This window comes from Balearica regulorum, chromosome 1 (assembly GCF_011004875.1).
Source record: "Balearica regulorum gibbericeps isolate bBalReg1 chromosome 1, bBalReg1.pri, whole genome shotgun sequence".
Lineage (NCBI taxonomy): Eukaryota > Metazoa > Chordata > Aves > Gruiformes > Gruidae > Balearica > Balearica regulorum.
In genome coordinates this window covers 17808943-17828847 of record NC_046184.1, presented here as the reverse complement: position 1 = coordinate 17828847, position 19905 = coordinate 17808943, and the positions used below count along the sequence as shown (strand labels likewise).

The following is a 19905-nucleotide window of genomic DNA, read 5'->3' as shown; positions in this document are numbered from 1 at the left end:
AGATTTACATTAAGTGTTAGGAAGAAATTCTTCCCTGTGAGGGTGGTGAGGCACTGGAACATGTTCCCCTCCCTGGAAGTGTTGAAGGGTAGGTTGGATGGGGCTTTGGTCAACCTGGTCTAGTTGAGGGTATCCCTGCCCATGGTAGGGGGGTTGGAACTAGATGGTCTTTAAGGTTGCTCCCAACCCAAACCATCCTGTGATTCTACGATAGATATGACTAGTGGCATGTCACATGAAGCAACAGTAGGACACATATTGTTCACTTTACACTATATATCAACAAACTGGAAGAAGAATAAGCACTAACATGATCAATTACAGATAATTCAAAACTGCAGGGGGCAATACAATTCTAAATTACATGGATGGAATAGGAGCACAGAGATAAATTGCTCTGTAGTTCAGTGCGGATAAATTAACGAGACTGGGAACAAAATTAATCAAGTTAATTTCAATTAATGCATTTTGTAAAGTTATTGAAACTTCAATAAGATCAGTTTGACAAACAGTTTTAAAGGACATAATAGATTACCGCTACAGACTACTGTATTTATGAACCATAAATAAAAGAAACTATAACTGCTGTAAGCACAAATAGAAAAATCCTACTTTTCAAGTTGCTGCAACAATACAGATGACCACTGTATTGTGTAAATCTACACATTTGTAGATGTGTAAAAAGACACATCTAATAATTTTTCTAAATTTCATTTCTAGAGAATGACCCTAGAATTCTTTTATTGTAGTACACAGAGGCAACCAGCTATTGTTACGAGATAATCATAATTCCTGTAAAATTACAGAATTAATTCTTGCCATTAGATTAATGAAAGGTTCAGCTATTATTTATATGCTCTGTAAGACTTCACAACATTATCTACTACTGTTATAGCAAAGGACAGCATCCCACTTCACAGCCTGTGGTGCTCTCTGCAAAGGTTTTCTTTTTAGAGATTTTTGTCAGAATGAGTAAGAGAAATAGATGAGTTTTTTAAAAGTGCAAAGAAATAGAGCTTTTGAAAGTGAATATAGAATACAGCACTATGAGTAAATTAACACAGGAATGCTTCATCATTTTCATGGGTGCTTTTACAGGATTTCTGTTAATTTTTACCAAGGTAGTACGCTAAAACTTCATAATGCTATTTTGTTCAACTTGGAATATGTTCTGATTAAGTAGAAAGAAAAGTCATTTTAACATGCAGAAACATGTCTTAAGAAATTAGGTTTTTTGACTGAAAAATTTGACAGACATGCTATGTTGCATAACAGTAGCATCACAATGTTATGAAGAGAACACAGCAGACCAAGCTTACTGTTGGTTGTTGATTTAAATAAACGTGTTTCTGACATCCAATTACATACTCATTAGCTATATGTGTGTAAAAAAGCAGATTAGTCGACTTGAAGATAAAGAGGGAGTTAAGGAAGTGCTTTAATAAGCTATTCTTTAAATTGATATTACAAAACCCATCATACATCTGATATGCTGAGGTTACTTGTTTGTTGTCGTCAGTCAGTCTGATTTTATCAACATAGTTTGCTTACATTGTGTTTGCACAGCAAACAGCTCCCAAAAACATTGTACAAGACTGCTTGAAAACACAAGTCTAACAAATTTAACAAAATTAAACTTAAAATGGAAACCAGACAGACATAGCAGTACTGTCCCTCTTAAATATGCAAACAATGATCTGTTGAAGGAAAGAGAAATTTCTTCTCAGACACTCTGCCTACACTGCTTTGTTAAAGTCCCATCCTCTCCCCTCCTCTCAAAGCAACCAAACGTTTGCAAAAGATTCTGCAAGCACACAGCCAATCTTCATTCAGTAACCCAAGGTCCATTACAAGGAAAGGCAAGGCCTGAAATGAAGTAAATTTACATCAAATTGACTGCAAGGCAAGCGTAAGCACAGGTCAATTGCACAAAACAACTAGCTTAAACTTCTCTCTGAATAACCTGGCATGCAGTACCAGGAGTGGGCAGCTCTGCAGACGCATAGGCCCCACAGTCTACTCTGCACTTGTCTACTCATCACAGCTGTACTGCTACCTCCAATCCTATCCTGCTTCCTGAATGTGCACCCAGTATACCTCAATACGATCTGACACATCAGTCCTGAAGTCCCTTTCCAGTCAAAAGTGCTTCTTACAACAGGTACCTCTACGAGCCCACATTTCTTGCCATAACATGGTTCAGCTTGTTTAGCAGCTTTCACTTTGTAATTTTGACTTTATGAGATTATCTCCCCATTCTTTTCTTTATATTACTACTTGAAGGTATATTGTCAGAGCTTTTGAATACCTCTCTCCTGCAGCACAAATCATATACCTAGAAGTGACATTTCTATAGGAACCGGTATTTTTTCATACAGCTAACTACTCTTGACATCCAATTCACATTATACTTTCCCCATTTATATTAGAGATAGTAACAGCATAGCAATAGTCACATAAAAAGCATCAAATGGAAATAAAGCATATTATTTGCATCTGTTTATCATGCAAACAACAAAAATGCCTGCAGGACAGAGAAGTAAAGTGTGTTAGGAGGCCTTAAGTGAAGACTCAGAACTACAAGGGCAATTATAAATTACAAGAGTGAGTTGATTAGTTCAGCTCTACAAGACATAAAAATGAGTTAAGGGCACTTTTGAGCCACGGAAATAGGCTCTTTATTCATAAACAAGAGTTAAGTAACCTAAAAGAATTCATTCTTTTCTGTTCTTAGAATTCTGGGGTTTGTTTTTTTTCTTCCTTTCCTACTTTGTGTTCTCAGACTGTACCTTGCTCTAGGAACTATTTGTGTATGTAAGCATCTGCTGAATAAAATGGTACACAGAAACTTTGACAATGGCTCTCATTATATATTTATATAATATTTACTAGTAGATTCATATCCCAATTGTAGACTATACCTGGTATATTATTTTGCTCTGTGTATAATTTCATGGGATCAACAGAACCTACCTATCTCTACAACAACATCCAACCTATGGACCAAACCCAACTCCAAAATCCATTAGTGGACTTCAATGGCTAAAATAATCTTCACTTTCAAATTTATATGCATAATCCATATTTTTGAGAGTTGTCTTGTGAAAGAACACACTCTTTCACAACCTTAAAGATCATCTAGTTCCAACCACTCTGCCATGGGCAGGGACACCCTCCACTAGACCAGGTTGACCAAAGCCCCATCCAACCTGGCCTTCAACACTTCCAGGGAGGGGGCATCCACAACTTCTCCGGGCAACCTGTTCCAGTGCCTCACCACCCTCACAGGGAAGAATTTCTTCCTAATACCTAATCTAAATCAACTCTCTTTCAGCTTAAAACCATTACCCCTTGTTCTGTTACTACATGCCCTTACAAACAGTCCCTCTCCAGATTTCCTGTAGGCCCCTTTAGGCACTGGAAGGCTGTTTTAAGGTCTCACCGGAGCCTTTTCTTCTCCAGGCTGAACAACCCCCACTGTCTCAGCCTGTCTTCATAGGAGAGGTGCTCCAGCCCTCTGATCATCTTCGTGGCCTCCTCTGGACTTGCTCCAACAAGAAAACAAAGTCAACAGAAATACTTTACTTCTGCTACTAGTACTTCCATGCAAAACCAACACTACTACATGCAGAAATGAACAGAAATATTTGCTTAAATGTCTCCAAGACAAACACCCAATAATTCATCATGACAATGACTTCATGACAAAAAAAAAACCCTATCTATGGATCTACCACAAAACAAAGACCCACACATATCACAACATCACACACACAAAGAGAATGAGCCAGCTGCAACAGAATAGCTACTTGTCCCTTCATTACTCACTACAAATCTCAGCTTGGAGCCTGTTACCTAGTTCTACCTTAGTCCATTTTCAGTATTATTCTAAAGAAAAAAAAAAGGAAAAAAAAAAAAACAAACCACACCACACAACAACAACCACCACCACCACCTCACCACACACAACCCACAACAGTTTCCCAGGCTACTCAGTAGTAGAGTTTCATTATAAGAATCGTTTTAAATGTAGTCTTCATTGTAACATGGAGCTAAACCAATTATCTCCCAAAAATACATACACACATGCCCACAGCACATTCTGATGAACTGTACATATGGTCATATGCATATACATGTTTGCACACATATATATGCATGCATACATATACACACTTTCCCTAATATATACATCTAATGTAGTCTGAGCACTACCATCACATATGAACTACTACTAACAGCTTCATGATCATCAAGAGTTTGCCTGTTTTCAATAAGGAGTTCATTTCTTTACTAAGGAAAAACATTAATTATTTATAGATTTATTAGGAAATACTACTGGATATATCCCAAATAAAAAAGTCAAAATATTTGTATCAAAAAATCAAAACTGGACTTAAGATTCTAATTCACACAACTTCAAATTCTGTACTCATTACAGTTTGTACAGCAAAAGAAAGAACAAGCTTCCTAAGAACAGACATAGACAAGGGATTATTTCATGATATCTACAGGAAAGAACATTGAGAGCTTATTAGATGTAAGAGCAACATACTCAAATTTCATATTCCTATGTATATTTCTGTGTGAGACTTAGAAAGTTCAATAGGGGGGAAAAAACCAAAACCAATTTGTTTAAATAACATAAATAAACTCTCACCACAGTCAGAGTAACAGTACTCCTAATAAGAGTGGAAGTTTCTTTCACTTCCAAAGTATTTTATTTTAATCCCTAAATTTGATTTACTGGGAAAATATTCCCCTCTAAGACAGCAGAAGTGAAATGGATAGGTTTAAGTTGAACTTGGTCTTCCCTCTGACTTGGTAACCTTATGTAACAAAGTTTCCTACCATTACAACATTCTTAAGAGTTATACCAGTTTTCATGTCTGTCACAATCACATAGCTCATAACATCTGTTAGATCAAAGGGAGAAAAAGTGGCATTTATCATTTTCAAGCTTATATAACATATGCAATTTAACACCTCAGAGTTTATTCACAGTTGCATTTTATAAGTGTGTCAAGTCTCATCTAGTTAGTATTGTTTCCATAGTTCTACTTTGCTAGCATCAACCTCACAATAAGACCAAAAAAAAGCCACAATGTGGACTATATTATATTGAAGAAGTCTCATGACAACTACAGGGCAGGAAAGTGTCAATTCAAGAACTGCAAGCATGTAGTTTCTACTTCCTTCCATAAAAGTTTCCCATAGATATGTTCCAGAATGGTCTAACTCAAAGACATTTTGTTTATCAATTCTTTTGACATAAACTCCTACTTCTAAGTAACCAGCCAAGTTCTCCAAATGCAGTGTACTATTTCTGATTCCTCCAGATTTTCACTTGGGATACAAAGCCATTCGATTCTGTGGTACCCTCTTAGCACTTTTATTTACTATTCAGCAGTTAAAATCCAGCGCACAAAGGGAACAGTCAAGTTATCTGACAATTCATTTGTTTTCACATTAACATGTTGTCAGCATTCACAGATGAGACGCAGAACTACAGTATCAGTCTGTGAACATGAAGAACGCTCACTGAGTAGACAAGTAGTAATACTTCCACATCTCACTGTTTTCACATTCATATTTCTAAGCGTAAGAATTATTCTTATACTGCATGCTGTTCCATTATCAGACATTAACACTAGACACAGCTAATTATACTTTGTTTTTTCTCCAGAGATTAGTCCAGTAGGAAGAAATAATGTGAGAAAGAAGAGAACAAGAAGCCATCTAACACCCTACGCATTAGGATGTATGCAAATTGCATATTACAAGCATGAATACTACTAGTATTCAATTATATTCTTTCTTTTGCAAGATCAATTCTAAATACTGAAAGAATTAGGTCCTAACCAAACCATCAGGCAGAAGAGTACATCAAACAGGAAAATTTTATAGTTAAAGAATAAAAGATGTAATTCATAGCACTTAAGAAATACTCACCAAGATCTGTATTAGGGCCAGCAAGTAGCTGCTTAAATTTGTCTAATCGGGATGCTTCTCTTTCAGTTAATGCAAGAGTAACTGAGGTATTAGAGTCTGCCATTCCACTCACCAAGGGAGGTGTGGAAGTTTGTGGAAGGGACTGTGATCTCTGCATGGAAGAATTTTCACTAGCATTATCTGAAGGGGAAAAGAAGCATAACAGTTAGCCTCAGCTAGTAAGAAGGCTACTAATAAATTAAATTCAATTTGTAAAGTTAAAACAGAATTATGTTTTGGAGAAATGAAAGCTCAAGTATAGCACAAGTTTGGACTTCAAATGATTTGGATTTAGCAAGAGGAGTATTCCTCTTCCAAGCAGTATTCCACAATTAACACATCAATTAGAGATCATACTAACAGCAAAGCTAATTGATTTCTAAAATCTCTGTGCTACTGAAAGCTGTTTCTATCCCCCTCACCATTAAAAAAAAAAACATTGTAATTAGTTACTTCAAAGTTTATACATAAAAACACAGACCAGATCACATAAGGATGAACTTCCTAGTCCACATGCATGTTTTTCTCCAGTTTTTCAATATAATTTATACAGTAGCATTTTAATAACAATTTTTCACAATAGTAGGAATACTATTAATTGCATATATCTTGGTGCAGTTAACCATTAAAATACCTTCAACAGTGCAACTTCCTTCCAAAATTGAGTATGTATTAAGGCTGAAAACAAAAAAATTTAATTATTCTTCCCTCACCCATGTATTTCTCACACACATGCCTTACGGTTTAATATGGCACGCAGTATCTCTCTCAAATAAATCAATACTGATTAATAATATTTTCCTGAGGTATTAAGAAAAGTTTGGGAGGGAAGCAGCTAATGTCTTACAGGGCAAATATTATAGCTCTCTCCCTTTGATTTTCAACATCTTTTTCATTTTTTAAACACACCTGATGAACTTGATGCATGACCTTCACTGACTGATTTAACAAGCCTATTATCACCACATGCAATTGAAGTCAGCTCTGCAGATTCTACTTGTTTTTCTTCCAGTAGGTGTTCTTCCTGAAATTTATGCTGTTCTTGTAGCTTGCTGTGATTCTGAATTACTTTGTGAGCTGTTTCCATGACCACTTCTGTATTTAAGTTTTCAGCAGCTATTGCTAAGAGTTCATCATCATCATCCCCAAGATCCCAAGCATCACTTGTGTTACTTTCAAATTCTTGAAAGGTGCTGACTTTCTTGAGTTTCACTGGAGTTGTAGGTGGCTTTGAACCTGGTTTTATCAAGCTGTTCAAAAACAAATAAACAATATTTAGAGAACTACTAATGGAGTAAGCAAATCACTATGGATAGGACCAAAAAAAAAAAAAAGTCTACGCTTGACATTATATAGGTAGCAAATATTTATTTCCCTCCACTCATGTTACTGCTACATCCACCCATGATAACATACAGATGATTATGTCTGAGAATGAAGGCAGGTAAAAACTGACTCTTCTTGGCTTTGAGCAGAAGCTGAACAAATTCTTCCTTCCCTTGTCTTAAAACAAAACAAAAGTAATCCAAACAAACAATCCAACCCTAAAGTCAAATAAGAAGAATGCTACTGGAATAAGACAGACAGGACACATTGCACTTCTCTTGCTTCATGAACTTCTGTAGACATTTCAGGGCTTTTAATGCAGTTGCTGCATAACAACACAGGAGCAGTAATCAAGTCATCAGGTCTACTCCTAAGTCATCATAAGCAATCACGTATTACAATCACTGTCATAAACAAATCAAGTCTCACCTTAAAACTCATTAGATCTATCATTCCTCCTCATTCAGGCACTCCAGCACAGATTTGCTTCAGAACTTTGCTCTTTTCACAGGCAGAGATATTTCCTCTAGTTACTAGTCTAAGTGTACCCTGATAGCTCCCAACCTTTTGTCCCTCTGTTAACAAGCAGTATAAGAGAGGTGAATGAAGCACCCCTCCCTAGCTTAGCACTTGGTCTCACTTACAGCAATGAAGAGCAATCACATCTCCCTTCAGATTTCAGCTTAATATGGCATTAAGTTCAGTTTCCCAATCTGCTCTCAAAAAAAAAAAAAAAAAAGTTACTGCCATTAACTTAATTGCCCTTTCTGACCATCCCTGTCTTTCCACCTGTGCTGGTTTAACTTTTTTCTGTTAAGACAAGGCAGCCATAATTGTAAATCAGAAAAAGTTCTCACACAGTCTTCATACAACATCAGTAATGTTTCTCTCATGCATTACAGAGAATATCTTTCCTAACAGGTGCTACAACATTAACACTTTCACTCAACTTGTCATCATTATCTAAACCAGCAAGGTCTTTCTCCTCTTCTGTCATCATTTCAAGCACTAAGCTTCTAGTTTTTGTTACTAGGTCTCTATAACTCCACTTTTTGAACCAATTCATCCCATTCCCTTTTCTTCAGTCCTCAAGGTCACACATTTCAACTGCCTTCAACTCTGTATCATCTGAAAATTAACTAGCACATGTCCACGTCTTGTACCATTTCAAACCAGCCCTTGAAAAAAAAAACAAAATCCACTAGAAGTATGACCTCCTTCCAAGCCAATACTTTTCCTTCTAACATTTTTTATCCCATTCATTTCATTGATCATACAATTTTCCCAAAATTCTCACATACACCAATGTTTTAACAGCATTGCTGATTTCAAAGCATTCAGATGAACTGTGAAATCTACCAAACCAGAAACAACTTTGTCCTTGACAAAGCTTAAAACAAACTGTCTTTCAAAAACAAAAAAAAGACAATAAAGCAAAATACAAAAACCAGCTGTCAGAATGCAGCATTTTGCTTAACACCTCAGTCATAAGGAGATTCACTTGCATTAGTTGTGGGTTATCAGCATGAAATTTATTTGGTTACTAATGATGTTTAACATAATGTTGCCACTTTCATGTACTGTTCTGATATCTGATAATCATGATCTAAGGCAATGAACTCTTAATTCACCATAAAATGTATTCTGCCTACTGTTTTCTCACAAGCAAAATGCCCACCTTTACCTCAAAATGATCTACTCCACAACCTGACTCTTTTCTCTTATAGACAGACAAATAAAGGCAGCCCATAGATGCGTGCAGGAAAGCCAGTTACACCTAAGTTGTAAGCTTCATCTGCTACATTAAGATAGTATTTACCATACAATTTCCAATTTATAAGACACTGCAAACAGACAATAAAAGTTGGCAATCTATGTTAGTTAAGAACTGAACAGCTGATTTGTAGCTCCAACAAATAGGGAGCAATTGTAAGGACCAGGAAGTCACAAAAGAGAAGTTAGAGGAGTGAAGATTATGACAAAAATTGAAAAAGGAAGAGTAACAATCAGCTTTATAGCCAACAGAGAAGAAAAAAGAGAAGATAGAGGAATATTTAAATATTAAGTTAACTTACGTTCCATGCAATAATGGATCAAAAGGCGGATGCTGAGCTCCATACACATGTTGAATACTAAAGGAAAAGAGAGTTATCACAAAAATAATAAAGCATTTGATGTTTTTCTGTGTATTAAACAAACAGTCAATAATAAACAGAACTGAATTGTTCCAACAGTTTTCCATTTCAAAGAATCCCACATACCACTAAAAATAATGAAGCTGAAATTGAAGTGTATACTAAAAAGTAAATTAATAAAAATCATAGATTTGCCAAACAGGAGCTCTTTTTGAGGCCTTGCGAACTCTGGTTGACTTATTTTTCTAACCAGGAATTAAAACAAGAAAAAAAAAAATGTAACTCCACAATAAGAATCTACACTGCTTTTAAATTAATTCTCTTTTCTGGTTTATCATTTCTTCATTTCTCTCTTGCAAAAAAAAAAAAAAAATATTCTCAAACAAACATCTGCAAAGTTTGACTCTTCTACGTACCCTTGTCACCCAAAATCCAACCAGTCAATTCTTAACCCTTACTGAAGCAGAAGGCTGATAAATTTAAACAAAAATGCAAAAGATGGCATGCTAGAGAACAAAAGCCATGGGAGTATTAGAAACAAATACTTCAAAATCAATAAGCTTCCAGAGACACATTTATTCACTACAATCTCTAACATTCCAAAACTGCATGTTATTGTGTGAATAATAAAACTCTCTACAAACTAAAAGTTCGTTTCCTCGCAGTTTTCAGCTATAATATTATTTCATAAGAAAACTCCACAGAAAGCACATCAAGATTTAGGTGTGACTTCATAATGGAAATTATTACTACCAAACACTTTGATTGCAAGAGAAGCAAATCATATGCAACTTTAACATCCACCATGTACTAAAAAGCACATAAAAGGAGACAAACATGCCCTCTTGACAAATCAAAAGCTATCTCCAGACCATAAACATAAATAAATCCGACCTTAGTAAACCTGAGATAAAACCAAGCCAAAAAGACTGCAGTCATAACAAATTTTAAGAGAGGCTTAGAATTATACTACAGGGGCAGGATTAACAGTAGTGAAATTAGTCGTAGAGATGACTGAGAGTAGTGCTTTATAAACTCTATCAATTTTTATGTGATTCCATGCAAATCAAGAAGTCAGTCCTCCACCTTTCTACACGACTGTATGCCATACACCATGGTCAAGTCTCTGCGCTCTCCTGCTCTACACTCACATGAGGGTCAGGTGTCACTTTCCATTTTGGCAGACAGACAAAATCTGATTTTTCCTTCAGCCACTCTATGAATGACCATGACGGGAATCCACCCAAATATAAAGCAACAACAATCCTCTCCACATCATTAAAAAAAAAAAAAAAGCACATTGTCTACAGTGTCCTCATTTTCCCACATGCTTGCAACTTAATTAACTGCAAATATTCATAGACCCTGTGTAATTGAGGAGGGTCAAAAGTGGTTTACCCCCAAAGGACTCAGTAAAGTTACAAAATAAGAAGTTGAGAGAGAAAAGAACAGTTGAGACTGAAAAGAGTTAGTTTATAACTAGAGAAAGTAAACCACTACCAGTTAGTGCTTAGGGGTAACTGAGAATGGAAGAAATTAAATGATGAGCAAAATAATTTTGCTGAATTAGGTAAATGGTATGAAGTACAGTTACTGTTCTCCGACAACCAAGAACACGCATCATTCTTACAAAAATAACACACAAAACTGGATTCCCATGAGAACAAGTTTAGGGACAGGAATAGAGAATGTTATTGTTAAATAATCATCTGAACAAGCGTTCCCAGCCTGACGTAATGGTCAAAAGAGTAAATGCAGCTTTGGGGATGTATTACCTGGAAAATTTCAAATGGGAACATGCGTTTGTAGCTCTTAGCAGCTACACAACAACTGAGTCTGCTGTTCACACTTCAGAAAAAAAGTTGAGAAACTGGTATTTTGAAATATCAAGTAGAAACTAGAATATGGCTATACGCCTGTACCATGCAGTTTCCTGCATAGTATTTCAAAATAACTTAACTTGTACCAAGTCATAAAACTTGGTAACTTGCTAAGAGCCACAAATACATTCTCCCATTCAAAAATTTCCAGGGAATAAATCACGTTAACTCTTTTGACCATGTCATCAGGCTGGGAACCCCTATTCAAATAGCTATTTAACAACTTTCCCAACACAAGTTATAAGTGACACTCACTGAGACCACCAGCGCTCTTCTATCAGGTAACCGGAGGCGCCCAGCACGGAAACAGCCCGGGCACTGAAGTAACAAGAGAGAACCGAGGGAGGAACGGACAGGCCCTACACCAGCCTCCCAGCTCGAGCAGGGACCGACCGGACACGCTCGCTGCAGAGAGCACGGGATCCGCTGGGATCCATCGAACTGGGCGGCAGAGGCGGCAGGAACAGGGTGTTGTAGTGACAACGAAAAGGGACGGAATGGGCCCAACGGCGGCGGGGCTGGGCGGAAGCGCTCCCCGCGGCCCAGCACCACCAGGGTGGAAGCTCGCCCCGCCGCCCTGAGCTCCAGCTGGCGGCGGGACGGGCCCGCGGCCGCCGCGGAGAGCCTCCTCCCGCGGGCCCCAACCTTCCCGCAGCCCCTCTCACCTGCCCGGCACCTTCGCGCTACTCCGCTTCCAGAACTGCTTCCTGCCCCCGTCGCTCGCCATGGTGGCCGTCACCTCATCCCCCTCCCTGCGGCGCGGCTAGCAGCCCCAACCCGCACCCTCAAGCTTCACTCCCCCCCATTCCTTTCCACAGAAACGGGACTGAGCGCCGCCATCTTGGGACCAGGAAACAACCCTGCTCCTCATTCGCCCACCAAAGCAGCTCGGAGATTTCAGCCAACCAGAAGTGAGCGTGCTGCCGGGTGGGTCAGGTTGGGCCAATGGCAGCGAGGACGTGTTGGGCGGTGGGTAGGGCGGGACGTTGGGGCAGAGTGCGCCGCGGTGGCGGCTCGGTCCGTTCTTTTCGTTGTGGTGGGGCTGCGTCCGGTCTCGCCAGCGGGGGCAGGTCGTAGCGGAGGTGGGCGGAGAGGCGGCGAGAAAGCAGCGGGCGGCGGGAGCCTTGGCTGAGCCCTGTTGGCGCTGTGTAAACCCAGGCTGAGGCCGGGGGGCCAGGGAGCTTCTCCCCTTCCCTGGCCCTGTGGTGTGCAGGGTGCCAGGCTGTAGTAGTACGGAGAGCCGCGCTTGGTTCCCGTCTGTGATTAACTAATGTATTCCTTTAAAGGCCGGGTTTGCCTCATGGTACTCCGAGTATGATGTTTTCAGGCCTTAATCCTTTTTGATTTAACCGTAAAGAGTAGTTTGGAGTACTTTTAAGGAAGAAATGCAAAACCTGCCATGTCAACGCAAGGAAACGTTACTTGAAGGCAAGAGGACAGATTTCAATGAAATTCGATGTAACACACTTTTATTACAAAACCCATGAGATTATTTCCACTTTACTTTTTTTTCCAATAATTAACAACTATTTACCCAGTTACCTGGAGGGAGAGTGGCTTTACTCTTTATTGACTTTAAAGTTCTCCTGAAGGTTGAATTCATCCAATTATTGTATCCACTTTGCTTTGAGATGATACAAGATTGAGGGGTTTTAAATGTATCTGTAGAGTTCTCAGCAATTCTGGCCCAAGGATACATCACTTCTGCAAACAAAATAGGCACGGGTTTATGTTACTTTTTATTGGAGTATGGCTCTTGAGAAAACAATACTAACTTACAGAGTTTTTCGCTGTATGCAAAACTAATTTAAAAGATTGTTCAGGGGACATTCTGCATAATTAACTCAAAAACTGGCAAGTAGTACAAGACCTGACCTGCAACACAACATTTGTTCTTTAGTATGTATTTCATGTGTAAGTTAGTTATAATGAATTCTTTAAAATGAAGCTTTCTGCCTGCTTTGGGATTTACTTTAGCAGTTACTTTCTGAGAACTGACAAAATGTTTCACAGATTTTGCTAGGTCACAGCCCATGAGTGAAAGCTGCATGTCCCAGTGATTTCAATGCTACTTATATATGAATCATAGATCATTTTGGTTGGAAAAGACCTTTAAGATATCAAGTCCAACCATTAACCTAGCACTGCCAAGTCCACCACTAAACCATGTCCCTAAGCCCCACATCTACATGTCTTTTAAATACCTCCAGGGATGGTGACTCCACCGCTTCCCTGGGCAGCCTGTTCCTGTGCTTGACAACCCTGTCGGTGAAGAAATTTTTCTTAATATCCAATCTAAACCTCCCCGGGCACAACTTGAGGCCGTTTCCTCTTGTCCTATCACTTGTTCCTTGGGAGAAGAGACCAACAGCCACCTGGCTACGGCCTCCTTTCAGGTAGTTGTAGAGAGTGATCAGGTCTCCCCTCAGCATCCTTTTCTCCAGGCTAAACAACCCCAGGTCCCTCAGCTGCTCCTCATCAGACTTGTGCTCCAGACCCTTCACCAGCTGCGTTGCCCTTCTCTGGACACGCTCCAGCACCTCAATGTCTTCCTTGTAGTGAGGGGCCCAAAACTGAACACAGCACTCGAGGTACGGCCTCACCAGAGCTGAGTAGAGGGGGATGATCACTGCCCTAGTCCTGCTGGCCACACTATGGCTGATACAAGCCAGGATGCTGTTGGCCTTCTGGGCCACCTGGGCACACTGCTGCCTCATATTCAGCCAGCTGTCGACCAACACCCCCAGGTCCTTTTCCGCCGGGCAGCTTTCCAGCCACTCTTGCCCAAGCCTGTAGCGTTGCCTGGGGTTGTTGTGACCCAAGTGCAGGACGCGGCACTTGGCCTTGTTGAATCTCATACAGCTGGCCTCAGCCCATGGATCCAGCCTGTCCAGATCCCTCTGTAGAGCCTTCCTACCCTCCAGCAGATCAACACTGCCACCCAGCTTGGTGTCATCTGCAAACTTCCTGAGGGGGCACTTGATCCCCTCATCCAGGTCATTGATAAAGACATTAAAGAGAACTGGCCCCAGTCCTGGTCCCTGGGGAGCACCACTTGTGACCAGCTGCCAACTGGCTTTAACTCCACTCACCACAACTCTTTGGGCCTGGCCAGCCAGCCAGTTTTTTACCCAGGGAAGTGTATGCCCATCCAAGCCATGAGCAGCCACTTTCTCCAGGAGAATGCTGTGGGAAATGGCGTCACAGGCTTTACTGAAGTCCAGGTAGACAACATCCACAGCCTTTCCCTCATCCACTAAGTGGGTCACCTTGTCATAGAAGAAGATCAGGTTGGTCAAGCAGGACCTGCCTTTCATAAACCCATGCTGACTGGGCCTGATCACCTGGTTGTCCTGTATGTGCCAAGTGATCTCACTCAGGATGATCTGCTCCATAACCTTCCCCAGCACCAAGGTCAGACTAACAGGTCTGTAGTTCCCCAAATCCTCCTTCAGGCCCTTCTTGTGGATGGACATCACACTAGCGAACCTCCAGTCAACTGGGACCTCCCCAGTTAGCCAGGACTGCTGATAAATGATGGAAAGTGGCTTGGTGAGCACTCCCGCTAGCTCCCTCACCACCCTTGGGTGGATCCCATCCAGCCCCATAGACTTGTGTGTGTGTAAGTGATGTAGCAGGTCGCTAAGCATTTCTCCCTGCGTTATGGGGGCTTCATTCTGCTCCCCATCCCTGTCTTCCAGCTCAGGGGGCTGGGTACCCAGAGGACAACTGGTCTTACTATTCAAGACTGAGGCAAAGAAGGCATGAAGTACCTCAGCCTTTTCCTCATCCTTTGTCACTATGTTTCCCCCCGCATCCAATAAAGGATGGAGATTCTCCTTAGCTCTCCTTTTGTTGTCAATGCATTTATAGAAACATTTTGTATTGTCTTTTATGGCAGTAGCCAGATTAAATTCTAGTTGGGCTTCGGCCCTTCTCATTTTCGCCCTGCAGAGCCTCACGACATCCTTGTAGTTCCCCAGAGTTGCCTGCCCCTTCTTCCAAAGGCCATAAACTCTCCTTTAGTTCCTGAGTTCCAGCCAAAGCTGTCTGTTCAGCCAGGCCGGTCTTCTTCCCCACCGGCTCGTCTTTCATCACATGGGGATGGCCTGCTCCTGCACCTTTAAGATTTCCTTCTTGAAGAGTGTCCAGCCTTCCTGGACTACTTTGCCCTTCAGGACTGCCTCCCAAGGGCCTCTGTCAACCAGGCTCCTAAACGGGCAAAGTCTGCCCTCCCAAAGTCCAAGGTAGCAGTTCTGCTGACCCACTCCTTCTCTAAAATCAAAACATCTATCATTTCATGATTGCTATGCCCAAGATGGCCTCCAACTGTCACATCACCCACAAGTCCTTCTCTGTTCACAAGCAACAGGTCCAGCGGGGCACCTTCCCTAGTTGGCTCACTCACCAGCTGTGTCAGGAAGATACCTTCCACACACTCCAGGAACCTCCTGGACTGTTTCTATGCTATGGGTCATATCCTGTTCTCTACTTGTGTCTTTTAAATAAAAAGATCCCTCTTGCAGACCTGTAAGCTTTTTGTAATGCATCATGACCTTGAGTATCAGCAGCTTCAATAGAATACACAAGAAACAATGTAATATGAACTACATCTGTTAGCTAAAGTGAAAATGAAACCTGCAAGGTCATGAGTGGAACTTTGCTTGGTCTTAGCTAGATAAATTTAAATTAGACCTGTTGCTGTTAGAATACAAAAATGAGGTACTTTTCCTTGTGACAGTCAAAAAAGTCATAAATCCAGAAAAGATATATTCTATCATTAGCATTAATATAGATGTTGAAACTATATTTATGTTCTTTTTATTTGTTCATTGTTGATATTTGTCAAAGGGAAGCTTAATCAGCTTCAGCCTAGATAGCCTAAGCCATCTGTCATCCTTGCAAAAGATGACCTGAATCCTGAAGTAACGCCATTTAACTTTTGTGTCAGTGTGGTGCAGCCATGCAGACTGATTCATTTTAGAAGTGGAGGTTTTATTGAATTACATAATAAAGTCAGTATAAAGTTAGCTGTATTGTTTAGCTTTCATTATATTCATATTACATTATATTAATATATTTTTTTATTCCCTTTCCATTCACTTTTATATATTTTTCCTTATGCTGTGTTTTATTTTATGCCTGACACAAACCTGTGTTACCAAGGATCTGGAGATGCAAGGGATTCGGAAGGAGGAACCTTTCAAGACCCCATCAGGTAACTTAGGTCCAATGATCACTTAAGGTGATCCCACCACAAAGAGTGTGTCCTTGAAAAGGACTTATAAAACAGTATTAATAGAGTATCATAAGAAGGTGAGTTCACAGCTATACAGTACTTGAAGAGGGAGAAGATGGTCTGACCATGCATTTTAGCTGTGTTCCTGTTTACCTTTTTTGGTTACAGAAATGTAACATGGGCAGCTGAGGGCATACGCAGATTCAGCTGTCAACTTCTTCATTGTCTATGAGAAGGAGATCTGCCAGTGTTCAGGTGCTGTCATTCAAGAATAACAACTCTGCCATCACCACTGGGACTGCAGCCAATTCACATAGTCTTGAAACACTCCCAAGACTCGAAATAGGTACTTGGGACATTGGTTAATGTTGAGTTGTGCTTAACTGTAGTTACACAGCTTCAAATATCCAAACTAGCTATTTCAAAGTCTGTCTAGCTGTATTAACTAAGGTCTGCCCTACTGGGAGCGCAGTATGAACTTGCAGTAATATTTCAGTTACCACTTGCATGAGAATTTTTGTTACTTCAGAGCAAGAAGAAATATTAAAAAGCCTACTGCAGTATTTGTTTTGTTTCATGCAAAATTGTATGCAAGAATTTGTAGCTAGGAAGAAGTTTGCTGCCAGCATGGGCAAATAATGTATTGAGCTAAAGAGAGGTTTGTGGGCTCCAGGATTTTTTATTTTCTTTTTTCATTGCTTTTAATTTTCTTGGATATTTTTCAGATTAGAGTCACTCCATACAGTCAGTAAATGGTATTGAGGATCCCCGGGAAGTTTCTGTATGTACTAAAATGTAGAAGTGCAGCCATGTTCTTGGCTGATCAAAATTAGGAGTGTTGTAGCTTGCACTAGCAATATTTTGAACAAAGTAGACGCTGAGATGCTTATTTAGTGTGGTAGCTGGTGAGCTATATATGCATGTGTTTCAGCAGACATTCAGTTCTATCAAATTGTTTTTCAGCTCGTCTGTTCTAGAGAGCTTCTGCTAATGTACCTGTGCTGATACGGTTAAACAGGTAGACTTTTCAGTGGAGGTGCAGTGTATTTTGGAAACAGAAGCTTTTCTGATGATGCACAGGGAAGTATAGATTGATGCTAAACAAAATTAAGTTGACAAAAGCACTCCCCTGCTAACTTAGCTACACTCACACCAGGAGGATTTGCTGATAAAGTTGTATAAGTTAGGGAGTGTGCTTTTTCATGCTTATCCTTACATCGCTGTGTCAGCAACACACTACAATGTAGATGCAACAGCGAGGTGTGGTTTAAACTGACTTATTCTACAAGCTAGCAAGACTATGTTTCTCTACATGCATTTTTTTTTTGTTTGCTTTAATCAATAAGAAAATAAATAAACTGAATTCAAATGAGCCACTTCTTTGTTGAAGCATTAGTTTCTGCACATGTTTTTACTGCTTTAACAAATTGTTAGAAGTGCTTCTGAATGTAGCGCACAGGGATTTCTATGGTGGCTGATCACTGTTTCTGTTTGACCCACGCACATACTTTTTTACCAAGCCATTGAATCCATCTACTTTATTGTAGATATCATGGAAGAAGCAGATCTTTAAAATAAAATTAGCAAGCTAACCCAAAACCAGCATTCTGCACAAAACAAAAAGGGTGGTAAAAACAGAGAGTGCCACTTATCCTGGGGAAGGCAACATTCTCAGAGGGTTGAGTACTTAGTGACAAAAAGATATGGGGCAAGGTAATATAAATGGGAGAAGTGGTAATGTAGAACCACGGAAGAAAGAACACAGGGATGTTAAAGAAGAGGGATAGCTAGATTTCAATAGCTAGATTGAGAGAGGTTAGACATGGTCCAGCAAATCACATAGTCACAATAGCTCTTTCAGTGCAGTGCAATTTTTCTCCAGAAAACTGGAGAGGAAAAAAGGAGGAAGGAATCAACATGACAGCGTATTGGCCAGGAGGAGTCATCACTGCAGACGGACAGTCATCATAGCATTTTGTAACTTTTTCTCTGTAAGTGGCCTTCCCTATCGGACATGAATTGAACAAGATTTTGAAAATAAGAGCAGACTTACCAAAATACACTTATGCTGGTAGCGCACATGTATGGAATTGTGCACACTCACACTCTGTGTTCAGTAACAGTGAAAGAAGACTGTGAAACACAAAAGAGCATAAATATGTGCTGTCTCTGGGTAAATGTGTTCGTCTCTTGTTTCTCCTTCTAGAAGACTGATCAATGTGGGTAGCTTTTGAAAGCTGTCATTCACTAAAGTATTAGTAACAGTGTTCACGTTAATATTTCATGCATTTTTAGGTGAAGGTTTTTAGTTTTATTTTTATCTGTGTCACATCATCAGATGATAATCTGACACCGTCTGTTGGGCATAGCCTGAAACAGCACTCTGAGCACCTGCTCACCAGAAGTCCAGTGGATGAAACTGCTTTTTCCTGAAGTCTGATGCAATATGCACTTGAGGCTTAAATGACTCAGAGGTGGAAGTCTGGGGGAGAAGACTGAGAAGTTGGCAAAAGCAACAAGTCCTCTTTGCAATAGACTTCTAGTTCCTTGAAATTCCATGTTATTATGCCTCCTCTACCTACAGTACATGCAAACATAGGATTGCAGCATGACAGAACTTCAAACACATAGAAATAAATAAATGCATATTTGGCTTTAAGCCATGATAGTTCTCTTCTGTTCATTGCTGATAGAAATTTCTTTTCTTTAAATTATACAATTCAAATCAGTTTCTAAACTTCACATTTAACTTGCTATCAGAACAAGGTGAAAAGCAAAATCATTGTAGCATTAGTTGATTCCTCCTGAGGCTAAAAAGATCTTCCTGAGTTATTGGCAGAGCTTTAGAGGTACCAGAAGACCTGCTTAGTACTGTGTCTTGGTAAGGAAGTAGGCAATACCATTTTTTTAAAGTCAGTAAGAGTAGGCAATTCCTCGGAACAGACACAGAACTACTTCTTTTTTCCAAAGTCATAACAAATAGCAAAAATGTCTACTATTGCTTTAATCTAAAAACTGGACATGAAATAGGGCAGAATGTAAAAGGTGGATGTCTGGAGCTTTTCATCTGAAACGACAAATGAGCTTGTTTGGTTTTCTTATTTAACCTATCATCTTAATGAACTGGAGGGCAAAACCAGATTTGGGCATGTAATATGAGAGTGAGTAGGGCTCTCCTGTCCCTTAGGTTTCTTTTTAGAACAGGTACACTCATCTTGCTAAGCGGCCTCACTTTTTTTCATCTTTTCAAGTTTGTATTACTGAATTTTTCAGAGAAAGTACCTGAAGCAAAGTGTGTTGTAACTCTGAGAAGGAATTGAACAGCAGATTTAGG

General features: G+C 39.9%; 1 protein-coding gene across 1 annotated transcript in view; it reads right to left on the bottom strand.

Moving 5' to 3' along the window:
• The window catches only part of TBC1D22A (TBC1 domain family member 22A), a 180386-nt gene extending 168195 nt beyond the window's left edge, over positions 1-12191 (bottom strand). The window contains exons 1-4 of the mRNA XM_075742366.1: positions 11998-12191; positions 9393-9449; positions 6901-7241; positions 5953-6132 (exon numbers count right to left, since the gene is read on the bottom strand). Coding sequence (XP_075598481.1) covers positions 5953-6132; positions 6901-7241; positions 9393-9449; positions 11998-12059 — 640 coding nt within the window. The 5' untranslated portion in view covers positions 12060-12191. The remainder of the gene's footprint in view (positions 1-5952; positions 6133-6900; positions 7242-9392; positions 9450-11997) is intronic.
• Between the last annotated feature and the right edge of the window lie 7714 nt (positions 12192-19905).